This window comes from Phascolarctos cinereus, unplaced genomic scaffold (genome assembly GCF_003287225.1).
Source record: "Phascolarctos cinereus isolate Bilbo 61053 unplaced genomic scaffold, phaCin_HiC Scaffold_5;HRSCAF=322, whole genome shotgun sequence".
NCBI lineage: Eukaryota > Metazoa > Chordata > Mammalia > Diprotodontia > Phascolarctidae > Phascolarctos > Phascolarctos cinereus.
The window spans coordinates 331,156,337-331,175,859 of NW_027555958.1; the positions used below are offsets into that span (position 1 = coordinate 331,156,337).

The 19,523-nt window shown below is 38.4% G+C and overlaps 1 protein-coding gene across 1 annotated transcript in view; it reads right to left on the bottom strand.

The window, feature by feature from the left end:
• Positions 1–19,523, bottom strand: part of GALNT2 (polypeptide N-acetylgalactosaminyltransferase 2) — a 255,773-nt gene that overhangs the window by 87,976 nt on the left and 148,274 nt on the right. The window contains exon 3 of the mRNA XM_021000444.2: positions 1,225–1,378. Within this exon, the coding sequence (XP_020856103.1) occupies positions 1,225–1,378 (154 nt within the window). The remainder of the gene's footprint in view (positions 1–1,224; positions 1,379–19,523) is intronic.

Sequence of the window (19,523 nt, forward strand, 5' to 3'; positions counted from 1 at the left end):
ACCTGCCATCAGTGAAATTACAGGGAGAAGTAAGTTACATTTCCCAAATCAATGTGCCTCAGGGAACCAGAAGCTAGTCTAGTCACCTTGGAACCAAGTATTTCCTAGTTCACACAGAAGGCTACAGAAGCAGTTTCTACAGCAGAAAGAACCATCCAACCCTTTAAAAAGCAACAGTCCTCATCCCTCAATCTGAAGTCAGAATTAGTCACTGAGGACATTCCTTTCACAGAACTTTAAATCAAGGATTTCTTCAGGCAAAAAGCACCAGCCAAGAGCTTAAGGGAACAGGGTGGGGTGAATGGCTAAAAACAACCAAGAATTCAAATTCTTTACCTGTTTAACAATGGTGAAATGGTGAAACATACCCTAGGTTCATACCTGTGGACGCCTCAAACCCTGCACCCTTAGACCAAAAGTCTTCATGGAATCAGAGAAAATGAGAGGTAAGAATCATTCATAGTATTATAAACACAGTCCACTTCTAATTCTGACAGCAACCTTACAATAATGATGATAATAATAAAATATCTAAGGCTAAAGTTCACAAAGCCCTTTACACATATTATTCCATTTCACTGTTATAATCACCCTGGGATTTAAGTACTGGATTGTACCATCTCCATTTTATAGATCAGGTAACTGAGGCTCAGCAAAGTTAAGTGATTTGCCTATAGCCACACAACTAGCAAGTGTCAGAGACAGGATTTGAATGTGTTTGCCTTCTAATTCCAATACCCTTGCCCTTATGTCATAGTGCCTCTCTCTACCTTAAGAAATAAGAATTCAGTTTCTCCCCAATATGAGGTTGCTGGCAAAGGGGGAGCCTAAATTTGCTTGAGAATGTGCTTAAAAATTTGTGCAAAACTACAGATTAACAGACTATGAATTTCCATCACCTCTATAGAAAATTAGGTTTCAACCTGGCTACCCATACATGCCACACACATAATTTTAAAAGACCAAAACCAAATCTCAATTACCCTCATGAAAAAGAATGGTTCTACTGTCCCATGCCTGGGAATCCTTCCCAGCTCTATGTAAATATGGCGCAAATGTTCACTTACTTCCCATGGTCAACAACAATTTTCCCCAGGTAGGTGAGTGTTTGCAAAAACATCCAAGAACCTTTGTAAAGAGAGCTATACAAGGAAGCAATGGGCATGTACATCCTTTGGCAATAAACAAGTCTATCTCCATGCTGACATTCAGCTCAATACTTACTGATCATGCCTGGTGTCAGGTATGTTTCTGTCCATTCGCAACTTGTCACTTTCCACTTGGTTGAATTTGTTACGGGCATATGGGTCTTGACCAGATCGTACCATAGTGACTCCAATGTAAGCTTCCTGATTGAAGTCTTGCCACCGAACCTTCCCTACAAGATAGCAGAGCAAGGAGTGGGGAGAAAGCAAAGGTTAAATAAAGCTTCTCAAAACAGAGATTACTAAAGCAATGTTTTTGCCTAAGGAATCACATCCAGGATTTCTTATTAACATCATGCTTTCATTCAAAGTAGAATATCATATATAACTATATATAATATATACATATGTGTGTGCGAATGAAACAAAACAGAAAACATCCCAGCAGAAGCATGTATCCATCAGTACAAAACTGCATAGATGGGTATGTCAGGGAAAACTGAATAGCAACAATTTCTAAACTAAAACTATATTACCAGGCTTAAGGTCTACACAATTTCACACTATTTCTGCCCCATACAAAGGACAGTGTAGGGGCATGGCACAGAGCAGTGGATAAAGAGCCAGCTAAAGAACTGGAAGATCTGGTCTCAAGTCTATCGATGTAACCCCACGCAAGTTACTTGACCTCTCAATGCTCTCAATTTAAGAGCATTGCTCTCAAGACTATAATTCTCAGGGAAGATGACAATCTGCATTGGTAGAGGTAGTTCCCTATACCAGTGAAATTACAGGTCCAGTCCTGATGCAGGCCCTTATCCCCTACTATTGTTAACAGTCTGCTGGTTGGCCTTCTCTCCCTGCTCTAGCCCATTCTCTACTCAGCCATCAAAGTGGTCTTCTTAAAGTGAAGGTCTGACCATGTCAGCCCCCTGTGTAACAAACACCAGGTTCGCTATCACCTCCAAGACCAAATCCTGTTTGGCATCCAAAATTCTTCATAACCTGCTCCCTACAACCTCATCTTTCCAGTCTTATACCTTACACTTTCCAATGGCTCCAGGCATATTCACTGGCTGTCCCCTCATATCTGGAATGTTCTCCCCTCATCTTTGTCCCCCGGCTTCCTTCAAGTCCCTGCTAAACTCTCACCTTCTACAGGAAACCTTTCCCTATATTTCTTAATTCTAGTGCCTTTGTCGATTATTTCCAATTTATCCAATATATCTTGTTTATACATGGCTGTTTGCACTTTCTCTCTCCCCATTAGACTGTGAGCTCCTTGGAAGCAGGGATTGTCCAATGGCTTTCTTTTTATCTCTAGTGCTTAGAATAATGCCTGACACATAGTAGGCAGTTAATAAATGTTTACTGACAATGTTGTAAAGGTTGTGGGATGACAGTTATACTAATTATACACTGCTGGTGGAGCTGTAAAAAGGTACAACCATTTTGGAAAGCAATTTGCACTTATGCAAATAAAATGACTAAAATGTCCATACTCTTTGAACTAAAGACTTAGTTACTGAACTTATACTCTATGGAAGCACTGATAGAAAAACCTGGGAAGTTTTATATGAACTGATTCAAAATGAAGCAAGCAGAATCAGGCTAGCATTGTACAGAGAAACAGCAATATTGTAACCATGATCAATTGTGAAAAACTTAGCTACTCTAATCAAGACAATGATCCAAGACAATTCCAAAGGACCCATGATGAAAAATGCGATTCATCTCCTGAGTGATGAACCCTGAGTTCAGATTGAAACATACTTTTTTTACTTTCTATATTTTTCTTGTCTTATGTATGCATGTGTGTTTCTTTCACAACATGGCTAATATGGAAATGTTTTGCATGACTTCATAAATGTAATCAGTATCATACTGCTTGTCTTCTCAAGGAGTGGAGGAAGGGTGTGAGGAGGGAGAGTAAACATTTAAAACTGGAAAATTTTTAAAATGAATATTAAATTTTTTAAAAATCTAATTGGGAAATATTTAATGAAATAATTTCTTTTAAGAAAGGAAGTCACTGATAAGAAGAAAGTTCCCACATATATCCCAAAATATCTGTAGCAGCATTTTTTGTGATATACAAAGAAATGCAAATAAAGTAGATGCCTATCAATTGGGGAATGGCTAAACAAATAGTGGTACATGAATGCAATGGGGCATTACTGTGCTATAAGAAATGATGAATATAGAGAAGCTTGGAAAGATCTACATGAACTGATGCAGAGTGAAGCAAGCAAACCAAGAAAATAATATACACAACGACAACAACAGTGTAAGTAAAAACAACAACAATATACACAAAATCAAAAGCGAATATAGAAAAACTATAAAGATCAAGCAAGACTCGGATGAAGAGTTGTGAGAGGGCACAAAGGAGGTGGGAGCTGCACAGAAAACACTGCAAATGTTTTCTGACTTTCCAATGCATTCTTCCGTTGTGCTGATTTTTCCTCCTCTTTTCCTTTCTTTTCTTGTCTTTAAAAAATATTTTCTCCCATTCTATTTATGCAATAGCTTGATGGGAGGGGAAATGGAAGGGATTCTGAGGAAAAGTACAATGGTACAAAAAACAAAGGACATCACAAAGAAAGGACATCGTTATAACAAATGTTAATTGATTGCTAATGTCTTCCCTCCATTGATTTTATATAATCTATCCTGTATATATCTTGTTTGCACATATTTGCATACATGCTGCCTCTTCTATTAGACTGTGAGTTCCTAGAGGGCAAAGACTGTTTTTTACCTTTCTTTCCCATCTCTAAGGCTTAGCACAGAGCCTGGGACATAGCAGACGCTTACTAAGTATCAGCTGACTAACAATCCCTTATCTCTAGTCTCAAAAGAACATTAATAGTATCTGTCCCATGCCACATTTCCAAAGATTATAAAAACACCAAATAATTTTTAAATCATGAAAGGTATAACTTTTAAAAAAAAGATAAGCAAAAAGCATTATTAGATTGTATGAGAAAAATATCCGAGTTCAAAAGTAATTATTCTATCATAGAAATAAATTCTCAAAGAATATTGTGGTGCTGAAATCATACTACCATGAGAGCACATTCAATAAGATATTTCTTTTGGTTTTCTTTGTAACATAGAGGACAGAGGCCTGGCTATGGAGGCAGGAAGATATGTTTGAATCTGTCCTCAGCTACCACTAGCTGCACAACTCTGAGCAAGTCAATTAACCTCCACTTTCCTCAGCTATAAAAGGGGGATCACCGTACCTGTGACACTTACCTCCCAGGGTCATGAGGATTAAATGAGACAGCACTTTGCAAGCCCTAAAGTGCAAGATACATGTCAACTCTTATTATTAACATTCCCTGGGCTTGCTGAATACCTGATGATGATGATGATGATGATAATAATAATAATAATAATAATAGCTAACATTTATATAGCACATTACAATGTACCAGGCACTGTTATAAGCACTTCACAATTATAATCTCATTTTGATCCGCATTAACAACTGTGGGAGGTAATGCTATTATTATCGTCGCTTTACAGATGAGGAAACTCAAGCTGTCTAGGATCACATAGCTATTAAGTTCCTGGTGGAGGATTTGAACTCATGTCTTCCTGACTCTAGAAAGTTCTCTACCTACTATGCAACCTAGACACCCAATGAGGAGAGAGAGTCAATGAATCCCACTGTAGCTGACTGCATAAGAAAAGGAACTAAAGTGACTGACCAGAAGCACTCAAGATTTTCACCCCTTTGTTATACCATGAGACCACTTATATCATTCCAGAGTGGGAGGTAACCTACCTCTATGATTTGAGAAATATCATAAATATGTATCTACTCTAAATTCTCTTCCCTTACTCCACTATAGAAATTTCTACCATCAGTTTAGAAGCACTGCCCCAGTGTTGTAGTAGGGTGTTAATAAATTGTTCATGTAATTTCCTCTGTCTCACTTTGCGTTTTTACAAAAGTTGGACTTGAAAAACTGAATGACATTGATTGTATAAAAAAGTTATTGAAGCCCACAGCAGGTCATGAGTTAAAACATTACCATGGAAGACAGGAGAAAGCCAAGGACAGGTCTGGCTCTCTCACACTTACTCTAGTCTTAATACAATTAGTTACCTGTCATATATGCAGGGCCTGAGCAAAAAGGGACATAGAACAGGTGAGAGTAAGGAGCAGAGAAGGGGCAAAGGGAAGGGGATGTGTGGAGAAGGAATTCCAGATGATAGGATTAGGAGGGATACTGAGGAAGCCATAAAGCCAAGGGATATCTGGATTAAGAAAAAAGAGAATGAGGTAGGAAGGGGGGGGGAAGCAAAGATGGAAGGGAAGAAGAGATATATAAGCCCTAAAGACTGGACTGTGAACTCTTTAGCACAGGGGCCATATGTCATCTATCTTTATATATCCTTATATATCTCACAGCATCTAGTACAGTAGAATACTTATGCTGAGAACTAAATGTCTCTTGAAGAAAAAAACATAGCAATTTAACTTAGGGCAGGCCCACACTGTATCTCTGTTTCAGCTGGGGAAGGTTCTTTTACATCCAAAGCATGCACTCTTCATTCTCAAGGGCTTGTTATAAGCTATCCCACATTTCCAGGGTATGTCCCTTCTTTTATTGCCTTAAATCTTAAAAACAAAACAAAACAAAACAAAAAAACCCCAACCAAACCCTCTTCCACTAAGTTTTTTCCAGTTTAGTAGGGCTTGACCTTAAATATATTATTTTTAGTACTATCCCTCTAATTTATCATCCTATCTATTCCACTGTTGCCAAAACATAATTGTAGTTACTACTACATGCACAATGTTCTAGGTTCTACACTGTATTTATATAATGCATTTATGTAGCATTAAAGTCAATATTCCGGCTAATATCAGCACTAGCTAACTAAATTTGACATTATCTGTCTTATGTGGACACTTTTAAAGAACAAAAAGTAAGACTCACAAACGATGCAATTAAATACCAATTACTTCTATTTAATAATGCCAATTTCTTGAGAATGATGCTATAAATTTTGGATTGCTCTAAGACCATCTCTCTAGAGCTAAACTATAATAACAGTTGGCTACTGTTGACATCAGCCAGAATTTTGATTTTAAGGGAAACTTGTGTTATGCATATGTTTACATTAAATACTATATTTTCTCCTATTTATGACAGCCCATTAACACATCATAAGCTCCCATATATTAAACACTTAATAAATACTGGTGGTTGGTCACGCTGGAAATGTACCCTGCTGGAAATGTACCCTTTAAAGTATTTTAGTCTTTATAATTTGTTAGTAACTAAAAAGAAAAAAGGCCTTGGTTCAACATTAAAAAGGTGCTAACAAAACCTGCTCTGGGCAAATTTGATTTATGAAAACAAATCTTTCATGCAGCTTCCTTTCTTTTGAAACATTCTAGATAAAGGTCACTTATGAAAAAAGTGGGCAGCTAGGTGGCACAGTAGATAGAGTTCTAGGCCTAGAGCCAGAAGGACCTGAGTTCCAACCCAGCCTCAGACACTTACTAGTGGTGTGACCGTGTGCAAATTACTTAACACTGTTTGCCTCAGTTTCCTCATCTGTCACATGAGCTGTGTTCCACTATCTTTGCCAGAAAAACCCTAAATGGGGGTCACAAAGAGCTGGACATGACTGAAATGACTCAATAACAACAATGAAAAAGGTATGTTTTGTGAATACACACACACACACACACACACACACACACACAGTATCAATATTTCAGAGCTGGAAGATCAGAGCTTTGGATCATCTAATACAACGGTTCTCAAAGTATGGTCTGTGAACACCTAAAAGGTCCACGAAGCCTTTCCAAGGAGTAGGTGGGGTGAAAACTATTTTTATAATAATGCTAAGTTTCATTTGCATATTAAAATACTCTTTCCTTTTCCAACAACATATCTGTGTGATGCCATATACTTCTTCATATACTCCAACCAAAGCAACATACTATAACAGACTGAAGGTAGAAACAGAAAGGAGAATCCAGTTGTCTTCCATCAAGCCAGACACTAGAGAGTTGCAAAAAATAAGTAAAATAGTGCCATTCTCACTATCTTTTTTGTTCTGGAAAATATACTTTTCATTTAAAAAGTGTTCTTTATTTTGAATATGCAATGGATTTGTTTTTTAAATGGGTTAACAAATATATTAAATTCCATCATTTTAATTTCTAATATAGTAAATATCAATAGACCAAATCTACATTTTAAAAAGGCTCTCTTCAGTTCTCCATACTTTAAGAGTGTAAAGGAGTGAAGAGACCAAAAAGTTTGAGAACCAATGATCTAATCTAATACCTTTATTTAAGTATCTTGTTCAAGGTTACACACAAATGTAGGTGCACACACACAGCCAATGCTGATTTCTCGAATTTCCAGGTATTTTCCCACAGTTCACAGAGAAAGAAAAAGATATGATCTATTGAAAAAAAAAGACTCAAGGTCACAGAGTAAATAATATATTATTTTTATTTAAAGCTCATCCACTTCTGCTGCTATTGCTTTCTGAGGCTGTGACCCTCGTCATGTTACAATTGGTTGCTGTGGAAATGAAGCTGGGGTCACACAGGGCTCTCCTTTCAAATGGGAAATAGGCTCTAAAAACCAATGTATTCTCTGGATACAGAAAGACTTCATTTTTCAGACAAATATCTAGTTAGTTCAGCAACAAAGGTGTTGACATTTTTTTCTCCCACAGTGATTCACATGAGAGGAGCATCAGTAGGTTGTTGGATGCAAATTACCCATTTAAAATCCCATCCCTTCCATCTAAATACCATAGGAAAAGGACATTTAGAAAAACCACACATCTGTACCAGACAATGTACAAACCTTCAACTCTTCATTGTACTTACATTATCTTGCCACAGTACAATATAAATTGAGGCATTTGCCTAGTGCTTCAGCCAAAAATCCATATAGATAGCTCCTACTATGGAGTTCAAATGAGCAGGTTTCAGTAAATCTGGACTATAGCTATGTCTGACTTGTCTTTCTGCTTAAAATTATTTTTAGGGACTTGGCCTGAACATTAGCTAATTGCCACTGTGTTAACATTATAATTTAACTTATATGACAGGCACATGAACAGCAAAAATGGGGCTCAGAAGATCATAGGATTTTAGAATCGGAAAAAAATCTTAGAGGACTCCTATTTTACAGATGGGGAAACTGAGGCCCAGGTAGGTAAACTGATTTGTCCAAGGTTACCTGGTTCCTAAATGGCAGGGCTGAAACTTGAACCTGGATCTTCTGACTCCCAGGTCAATGTTCCTTCCCCTACCTTGTAATGATTTCCACTGGTAGAGCCTATAACTATTTCACTCAAAGCATAGAACATCTGCTAGGATTTATAACTCTCTACCTCATATATCACTGTCCTGGTTTTTCCTCTGGGTATACAGAGGCAAGGAAAGGAGGGCAGTATGTAATTTTAGTGTATAGGAGTATGGGATTGGGGGGAGGAAAACTGAAATGTAAGGGGGTTTGAGGAGTGATATTAGAAGGGATGAGTGATTCAAATAAAGTGTAGGGTTCTCCGGCCAGCCCCTTGTGTTGCCAGTAACACGGTGACAACCTCTCAGAATACTCCCCGTCCTGACCCTGTGAACTGAGCCTCTCTGCTGTCAACCAAGTGAGGACAGGCACCATGAGATAACTCCATCACACAGGGTCCCACACTTCATTATCTGAAAGACAGAGGAGTCATCAGCTGTCCTGTGATACAAAGATTTTGTCTAGGGCCCACATCCTTTGAGATGTTTGCAGAATGACTGCCTTTAAAAGTAAGATCTCTTTTTTAGTAAGTGCTTAATAAATACTTTGACTTGACCTCACTGACTTGACTTTATAGGTGTCCTGTGACATCCAAACCTTTTACTACTCTACTACCCCTTTGTTACATAAGCATTTTCAATATCACCTCTGACTCCATGACTTTCCCCCATTTATTTCCCTAAAGCCGAAAGTACTCTAATCTCCAAAGGCTATCAATGATGTTTCTTCTTCTGAAAAAATGATTTATTTAGATCCCAGAGATATTATATTAAATTTTGAAAACACAAAGACTGCAGAGCCACCCCAAAAATCAAGTGGGAGGAGGCAGAGCCCCCCCCCCCAAAATGCTTGGAGGGAACTCAAACCCCAATCAAGGTCCTGAATGGAAGACCTGGCAGAAGGATGCATAGGTAATTCACAATCTGACAGGAATAATGTGGAGAGAGAGGAGAGGACGTTAAAACAATAGACAGAACAACTGAATTTATTGACGTTTTTTCAAATGATGTTCATAAATCAATTTGCACTTCTGTCATCTTTCAAAATCTCACAACTCTTTAAAGGGAACACAGGGAATTGGGTATTTTAGGAAATAAAATATATGAGGAAAAATGGGGAAATTGGGACTGCTTAGTTTAGAAAAGGATGATGGGTGACTTAATATTTCAAAAACACAAAACATTCAGAGGACAGAAATAAACTCCATTTCCACCAAAGGTAGAACAATGGGAAATGGGCTAAAAATGAATAGGAAGGCACATCTGGTTTGAAATAGACAGACAGACAGATAAATGAAAGAGAAAATACTGTTCTGGTTAATATATGATTACCTTCCTGAAGACGGTGGTAAAAATTAGAGCTTCTCAACGCCTTAGGCATCATCTTTTCTAGAGCCCAGAGATTGTTTGCATTGACCTCTTGTGGTTACCTTTCATGATATTCTTTGAAAACGAAAGTCTTAGATGTTAAAGGTTTATACTCTATTTAAACAGCCACTCAAAACTGAGATCAAAACCCATAACCAAGGAATGTGGGAATGTTCCAGGGACCAGGATGGATAAAACAAGCCAGACTGTACCACAGATCTAAATATAAAAGGAGACTATACTAGTAGTTCAAAGTTAAGCAACCTTTCACTATTTTACCTTTGTCTACACCTCTCCAATTCCTGCCTACCCTGATAGCCTCCATATTATGGCTTCTATAAAGATTTACTTAGAAAAGCCATAATGCTTTATTGGAAAGAACACTTTAATTGGAGTCAAAGGATTTAAATTCAAATTGCAGCTCTGCTTCACTGCAACTTTGAGCATGTCAATTTAAACTCCTGGGGCCTCAGTTTAGGCTAAATTCCCTCAAAGTCTCTTCCAACTCTATCTATGATATATACTGTGGGCCAGTCACCACTGCCTTCTTTTTCCCCTACCCCCAACCACACATATACATCACCAACCAAGGCTATTGTGAGCCAGGATACTGTGGAAAAGACTTGGGAAATCTGTTTCAACTTTGACCCCCAAGGGGATTGACCTGAAAACCTAACTATGGGGCCTTTGGGCAAGAGGAGTATATAAGGACTGTTCTATGCCCTGAATGGGGAACTTCTGATCTCCAAGGAACCTCTGTGTTGGGTGCTTTTACCTGAGAGTCCTGAGTAAGTTTTTAGTAAAGTTATTGTCTCTCTGATCCCTGAGGCTCCAAGTTGTCCATTATATTGGATATGGAAATCCCTCCTAGAACAGGGTACGAGCCCACAGAGATCTCTCCCTCTGTTCTAAAATCTCATAGCACTGCATAAGCCCAGCTGGCACTTGTGATATACTGTTCTGTGAGCCTTTTGTAATGTTGTCTTGTGGGTCTTCCATTTCTCCAATCAGATTATGGAAGGCAGGGCACTTATACCTCTTTGCACCTCTCACGGTGTTTGGCACACAGCATATGCTCATTAAATATTTTGGGGGTACTGACTCACCGGATAGAAGTTGTGATGCCCCACAATAGGCATCATCATAAAAACCCAAATCCTTCACGGAACATATTTAACAATGTCAAAAAGCCAGCATCCCTAGCCAAGGGACAATTGCCTTTGACACAGCTTCTGTTGGAATACAGCCTACAAGGTTCTGGAATAGTAATGTCACATAAGCGACATATTTCCTAGGAATGCAGCATGATGCCTTATTTTCTCCTTTAATACAACTAAATATAACAATATTCCCATAACACAAAATGCCTTATTTTACCTTTATCTCTTTTCTAATACCTAGCTGCTTTTACACACACACACACACACACACACACACACACACACACAACACACACATTTAGCATTTAAATAGTGTTTTATACATATTTGCCACTTAAAGAGACATTTACTAAGTTGATTCAACAAACATTTATTAAATACCAATTATGGGTCAAGCACCAAGAATAAAAAGTGCTAACTCTTTAAAAACTGTCCTACATGATTTACTCTTAGTCACAGATGTAACAGTGGAAGAGACCTGATAAATGGCCTAGTCCACTTCTCTCATTTTACATGCAAGGAAATGAGGCTTGGGGAGGTCATGACTTGCCCAAGATCACACAGCCAGTACATATTATGGTTCATTATGCTTCTAAAGTATTTTCCTGCCATGTTTTAACACCCTCTTCGAGCTAGCTGGAAGGGGCCTTGGAAACCATCTTGGCATATCTCTTTCATTTGGCAAGTTAAGAAACTGAGGCCTAAAGGTCAAGTGATTTGTCAACTATTACAGAACTAGCAAATGGAAGAATCGGGACTTGAATCTAACTCCAATGTGTTTGTTTTTTTTTTCCATAAGGCCAGGTTGCCTCTGATAATCCAGCTACTGAATTTAGACTTATGTAGGCTGTTTCTCCCTTCAAAGTAGAATGCTCTGCACTTGGTACTTATAAACCTGATTGTCTCTAATCATTTCCCCAATTCTACCCTCCAACTACCCACACCCTTAATTAGTATGCCATCTCAGTTTCATATCCTAAATCAAGGCTAACATTAAATTCAAATTATCTTGGTGATAGGGAAAATGAAGAAATCTCAAACAGGGCAGTTACTAATGAAGGGCCCAAGGCCATACAAGGTTCCATAACAGAACCAAGCCATGTATTAGGACTACATAGTATTTCTATCAATTAAAATGCAACTCAAATCTAAAAGAAGTCATATGCAAAGTTTTCAAATGTGTATATTTGCAAGTATATATGAATATGAAAGTATATATGTATGGCTATATTTTTATATTTGTATACACACATACACAAATAAATACGAATATAAAACAAATGTCTCAAATAGTCTATCCTTTAAAAAAATATAAAACAATTGCCAGTGAACACACATTGAGAGAGAGAGAGAGAGAGAGAGAGAGAGAGAGAGAGAGAGAGAGAGAGAGAAGAAGATGGTACTATCTATATTAAACTGAACTGCTAAAGAATGCTTACCATAAAAATGTCAGGGTGGCCCTTTAATTAGATAGCTCTCTGCTGCTACTGATCATACATCAGATCAGGACACCGTTGACATACACTCTCGAGGATAAATTGCATCAATCTATCACTTCTAAATGTAAAAAGGAAAGGTAAGTGTCTTCCTTTGAGGGGAGGCTACGATAGGCCAGTGAATCAGGAACCTTGATGGAAGAGGGGCGGCAGAGGACTGCTAGAATGTAGATCAAAACCAATGGCCGCCTTGCAATTTCTCATTTACATCCTCTCAGGGAAGGATGGCTTAAACAAATTTAAAGTTATCCTAGTCTAAGAGAGTAACCTACTCTGGGAAAGCAGCCAAGGAAGGAACATAGAATGTATTTTAAACAAAAGGTTCTGGGCAACTAGGTGGCCCAGTGGATAGAGCACTGGCCCTGAGGTTAGGAGGACCTGAGTTCAAATCCGGCCTCAGACTAAACACTTGACACTTACTAGCTGTGTGACCCTGGGCAAGTCACTTAACCCCAATTGCCTAAAACAAACAAAAAAACAAAAAACCCCACAAGGTTCTTAGATTTACCTTAACTTTTCTGTTGGTCTCAACTTGATTGGATTTTTATGGTTTAAAAGAAAAAAGAACTAAGTTTCTTCATATGAAAGATCATGAAATGATGCATTTGTCGTGAAAAGGAAGGGGACTGATACACAAATGAGAAACTGTTAACACACAGAGATCTCAATTTCCAAGATATATAAATAAAACGGGTCATTGGCTTTGGGCATGTGGCCCAGAGTCATAGTAGGTCATATCGGGGAAATCATCATGGGCTAGTTTGGGCCTTTGGCTATCAGAAGTTCTAATTCTCTCTTAACTATCTTTTAAGAACTACTCAATTCATTCTATTTTTTCACTACTTCTCTTTTTATTTATTTACTTATTTTTGCTATTAGTCGATTCATTTTTAAGAGTGAACGAAGAAGAGACCTAGCAAAGCTCTACAAGCTATAAAATGTCTTTATTACAAACTCATTTACACTTACGGAGTTTGTACTTGTTCTTGTATTTTGTTAAGAAAGGTTCAGAAATCTAGTTTCCCAAACATACTACTCAAAAATTGCACAAAATCATTCTGTATAAAGAAAAAGACTGGGGGAGTATGGGGAGAGGAACTATGGTTTCATGGCTAGAGAGTTGGCCTTGGAGTCAGAAAGACCTGGATTCAAGTAATTATTTCTAACACATTCTGACTGTGTGACAATAGTCAATTTGTGCAGCCTCTCATGGTCACGGGAGCATGACAAGTAAGACAATAAGTTACAGACATATTGCTAATCTGCATATATGGAGGGAGTTTCAAGACCTGGAACTCCCAACAGTAAGGAAATCACAAATCCACTCCCTTCCAAAAGAAAAAAAAGTAAAATTCAGATGAAGAAAACCTAATAATACCTCAGGTCCTATTCCTCTGCTAAATATGGGCTGTGTTCAAATCACTTGAACTCTCAGTGCATGCTGTAGGCAACTCTCTGAGATTCTACAGAAGGTGCTGACCAGTATTGGGAGGAGTTTCCTATACCAGCAAAAACATAAGTCCCATTCCAATCTTGTCCCTAATCTTTATTTTTACCTTCATCAAACAAAAAGCATCCCCAAACGGTCTAACATTTCTTGAATGCAAATATTCTCAAAACAGCACAAACTCACAAACCTTCCTGCCTAAGGCAATTGGTTTTACGGAGTTTCCATTACTTTGCCAAAATGTTTTTTGTTAGAATTCTGATACTATCCAATTATACTTCTTCTAGTTGGCAGAGATGTTAGGCATTATCTAGTCCAAGCTCTGAGACCATGCAGAACTATGTGGTCACTTAAACTAAGCTTGAACCCTTCTAGGAATGGGATGCTCATTAGAGAAACACCAAACTAAAAGGTCTCAGATTTGGAAGGGACCTCTCAAGACCATCCAGGGGTGGGGAACCTGTGGCCTCAAGGCCACACGTGGCCTTCTAGGTCCTTGGGTGCAGCCCTTTGACCAAGTCCAAGTTTTACAGAACAAATCCTTTTATGAAGAGGATTTGAGGGTCTGTTGTGGCCTCAAGGCCGCAGGTTCCCCACCCTTGAATTCTAGTCCAACCTATAGCTGAGTAAGAATTCCCTTTAAAACATGACTGACAAGTGGTAATTCAACCCTATGGCTTGCTTCAGCAATGGGAAAATGACTTCCTCTTGCTATAGTTTATTCCATTTTTCAGTAGCTCTGTTAGGAAGTATTTCCTAATGTTAATCCTACATTTACCACTTGGCAACATCTATCCAATGCTCCTAGTTCTGCTCCTGGGCAGCCCTCTAAATACTTGAAAATAGCTACTCCATCCTTTCTCCAATCCTGCCCTAAGTCTTCTCTTCTCCATGCTAACCATCCCCAATTCCTTCAGTCATGACTTTTATGGAACCACCTCAAGTCCCTTCATTATTCTGATTGCCCTCTTCTGAATGATCTCAAGCTTATCAATGTCCTTTTTAAAATGTGGTGTCTGGAACTGAACACAACATTCTAGTGGTGGATTTACCAGGGCAAAATACAATGGGATTTCTCCTCTCCCTAGTTCCAGACATTGTCCTGATACAGCCTCAGCTCAGACGAGCTTTTCTCACTACCACATCACAATGCTGACTCATATTGAGTTTGCAATTCACTAAAAATGTCTCTTTTTTGGACAAAATACTGTCTAACCATGGCTTTCCCCCAGTTTATATCTGTAAAGTTGAGAACCTCACAAGGCACCTCATTTCATTATTAGACAGCTCCAAAGTTTATCCTTAGAGTTTTTTTTTTAATTTTTTTTGGTGAGGTAGCTGGGGTTAAGTGACTTGCCCAGAGTCACACAGCTAATGAGTGTTATGTGTCTGAAGCCAGATTTGAACTCAGGCCCTCCTGACTCCAGGGCCAGTGTTCTATCCACTGTGTCACTTAGCTTCCCCTAGAGTTTATTTTTGATAGATCTATAAATTCATTGGTGTAGACGCTCCTCTCAGTTCCCCATCCTGTGTGACTGTTATCCATGTCGCTACATAAATCCTCCAAGGAGGACTTGACTGAGCTACTGGGGCAGGGATTTATTTCATTTCTTTCTTTTTCTTAGTAATATGTTTTATTGATATCTTTTCTCTTTACAGAAACTGTTTTCATTGGCACAGCACCTTGATCATAGTGGTTGTCTGTGGAATGAATGAATCCATCCAGAATACTAGAGGCTTTCTGTTGGATGTCTTGGGGTATCCAATGTAGCACTTGGGCTGTCCATCTATTGTCTCTCATTCTTATTATGTGATGGACCCACTTCCTTTTCTCTCTCTGTGTGTGTGTGTGTGTGTGTGTGTGTGTGTGTGTGTGTGTGTGAGAGAGAGAGAGAGAGAGAGAGAGAGAGAGAGAGAGAGAGAGAGGGAGAGAGAGAGAGAGGGAGAGAGAGAGAGAAATGGAACTAAACATAGTATTCCAAAATACTCAAAATACACTGCACTCTTATTAATGTAGCCCTACAATCACTGGGGGAGAGGAGGGAGGAGGGGAAAGGCATAATTCCTTTCTTTTTAACTTGGCAGTGGAGATTTACAGAAAGCCTCTGTTTTGCTAACTTGTAGGTCATGTGATCACAGCTGTGCTTCTGGTTAATGTTGAGTTAACAGTCAACTAAAGCCAAAGAGTCCTTTTTACTTTAGTTTTCTCCCCTGTAGGAGGACAATAATACCAAATTGCCTGCCTATGAAGAATAATTTAACGATAAGCCTATAGCTCTGAGTGGTGGTAAAGCTTATGTAGCTGAGTCATCCCAGAATAATGTTTTGTTGCCTAAATTCAGAACTGAAGGCAATGCTAAATTTCAGTTACAGATTAGTGAAAATAAAGATGTAGTTCTTTTTTTCCCCATCCAAGCCCACAAAACTTTTGAAATCTTTCATAGACCCCAGGTTAGAAGCTCCTACCCTAGCGGCTACATTAATCTGCTTTAACTCAGTCTTTCCAGTTCCAATATCTGATTTAGACTAAAGCTGCCAAGATGCCATCTGAGAGCAGTTAAAAAGGGTTCAAATCCATGTGCCCAGGGAATACTTTAAAGTTTTAATCAATACATGAGGTCTACCAAAACTTGGCAGGGAAAGCCTGGTTGATACTTTGTACTATGTGAGGTTCTTTCTACCACCTACTTCATTGGCCTGAAGGTGTTCTGTCATCCTCAAAGTCTAGAGAAATTAAGAGTGATGAGGATAAATCATCATCATCATCATCATCATCATCAAATGCCAAAAGTCACAGCACTAACATTCTCTGTCACCATAGCCCCTTATTATTGCCCAAGATATACCTTGTTAGGTGTATTATTATTATTAATTGTTATTATTATCATATACTTTACTAGCTGTTTTATTCTTCTTATTATTATCCCCCAGATACACTTTATTAGGCTTCCCAAACTGCTTTAGTCTCAAAGTCAAGGAACATGAATCCTGCTCCCTTCACTGTAAAAAAGTAATTTGAGAAGTAACTGCAGAGATTTAAAGGTACTCCATCCTCTCCTGTTTCTATAATCAGCCTTTTAAAACTCACAATACCAAACCCAATTTAATCTCGTCAAAGAAGAAAGGTCAAGGAAAAATTTCTCCCAGTCTATGCAGCAATGCTGGATAAATACACAAGTAGCTTGCTCTTTGTTGTAGTAGGCAGAAGGAAGAGAGAAGAAAAAAAGGAAAAAAAAACCCAACCTCAACTTCAGTTATGAAAAAATGATAATTCACACTTTGGATTCAAATCCCATTAGATATTTCCCCTTTCCCTTTTTAAGTTGCTTTGTAAGAGCCCAAGACTAATGCTATTTTGAGAGATGAATTGCTTAGTAATATAGAAGCTGGGGGTCAATTTGAAAGGACATTTTTTAAAAGGGAGAGGGATAATTCATAAATGATCCAAAACTTTTTACTTAGGTATGTTTTAATAACTTATTTCCCGTCCTGCATCCATACACCATGTACTCTACCACCTCTTTCCACGAGACAAGATTATTTACAGTGACACACAAAAAGTCAGGGATAAATCTTTGGGATCAAAGACCAGACATTGAAGTCAATGAGATTATGGTTGCCTTTCATATAAATGGCTAATAGCAACAAAGATTTTATAAAGACAAAAAAAAATATCTAAATTGAGGAAATGATTTACCAGTCAAGAACAGCCACCCAACAAACACCACTACCACACAAAGTAAGTTGCAAATGCTGTCAAGGAGAGTACTGACCTTTTAAACCCTCCTCCGGCCTTTGCTTTTCTATCACATTTATGTGAGTCACATTCCTTCTGCTATATTAATCTCATTGGTCAGGTTTAGAACTGAGGTACAAAGAGGGGAAAAAGAGCTACTGGAAGAAATATCATTATCTTTTTAAATGGAAAAGTCATGCTTTTATTTTCTATCCTGAGACACTGGTCTTGGGCAATAAGAAAAAGGAGAAGAGACTGAACCAAGCCAAGAGGGCTTTTAAATACTCTGAAAAAAATATGTCTGTAAGAGAGTAAGAAACCAAATTTATAGTTAAGATTTCCAGATTAGAAGAAGCAAGAGTTATAGATAACTAGTTACTTTGGGTGACTACATTTAATTGGACAAAAGATATTAGACATAAATAAACGTTGTAGGAAAGTCAGATGACAAATGTTATTGTGGAATCTCAGGGGTTATAAGGGATGTCAGAAGTCAAACTGTACATGAACTCTAATACCATCTACAACATTCCTAACATGTTGCCTTCCAACCTCTAACTGAAACTCCCATTACCCTCCTAGGTGGCCCATTCTACTTTAAGATGGCTGTCACTGTTTAGAAGTTTTTTCTTACATCCAACCTAAATCAGACTCTTTAATAATTCTATATAATTACTCCGAGTTCTATCCTCTGAAGCCAATCAATAGGCATTTATTAAGCACCTATTATGTACCAAGTGCTATGTTAATACTTGGGGATGTAAAGACAAAAATGAAAGATCAAGGAACTTACATTCAATGGAAGGAGACAACATATTCTTAAATACATATATACAAGATAACTGGGGAGGGCACTAGCAGTTAGTGGTAACAGGAAGTATTTAGCTTATTGCTCTCTGGTGCCACTTACAGACCAAGAGAACAGACCTCTCGGGAAAGACTGGCTTTGCCAGGACATTTCGTGCATTGAAGAGAGAGTATGACTCAGGTTTATGGGTGGTCTGTGATATGTTGATTATTCCTGATTTTGCTTTCTACTAAGTAAATGTTAGGGTTATTATTGCCTGTGCCTTACCATTTAGCAAATTTTTTTTTTAATGTTTAAGAGCCACTAATTGATTTTGTGTAAATGTGAAGCATACCAGTAGAGGCTCAGGAGATAAAGTGGTAAGTAGGTAGAATGTATCCTTCATCTGCACACATACCAGGGTTACTCCTAGGATCCTAAGAAAAAGACTGAATAGTAGTATGGTGAACCCTCCTCTAGGAACTCCAGATCTGGCAGTGTGAGTACAACTTGGGCCAGTGAGCCAAGCCAAAAAGTGAATGTATGGGTCTGTGCCATATTTCTTAGGCTCTACATACATGCTTATTACCTAGGTTGTAAGGTCCTTGAAAGCAAATCATGTTTCACTTTTGTCTTTGTAGCCCTAGTGCCTAGCATAGTGTCTACCACGTGGTAGGTGGTTAATAAATGCTTATTATTGATTAATTGATTGACTGATGAGCCCCAATCTTCCAGAACCAATGTAGATGGTGGAACATGAGCCCTAGTGTTAATGAAAAGCCCTCACCTGCCTGTGTACCTGGTGGTAAATGGAGGGCTGCAGTGCTGCTACATTGACACTGGATAAAATAGAGACAGCCTCCAAACAGGGCAGGCAGTCCAGCCCAAGGAACTCAATATGCCTTGTAAGTCCTGGAAGTCCACACTCCAAATGGAGAATCCCATGAAAAGGTAGTGGAGGTCTCCCATCTGACTTGGTGCTTTATGGAAATGGAAGGCTACAGTCTTGGCAGAGCAGGTATAGACCCTGAGACATGAAATTCCAAGGCATTATATTTCCAGGGAAGGAAACCACCAAAATCAG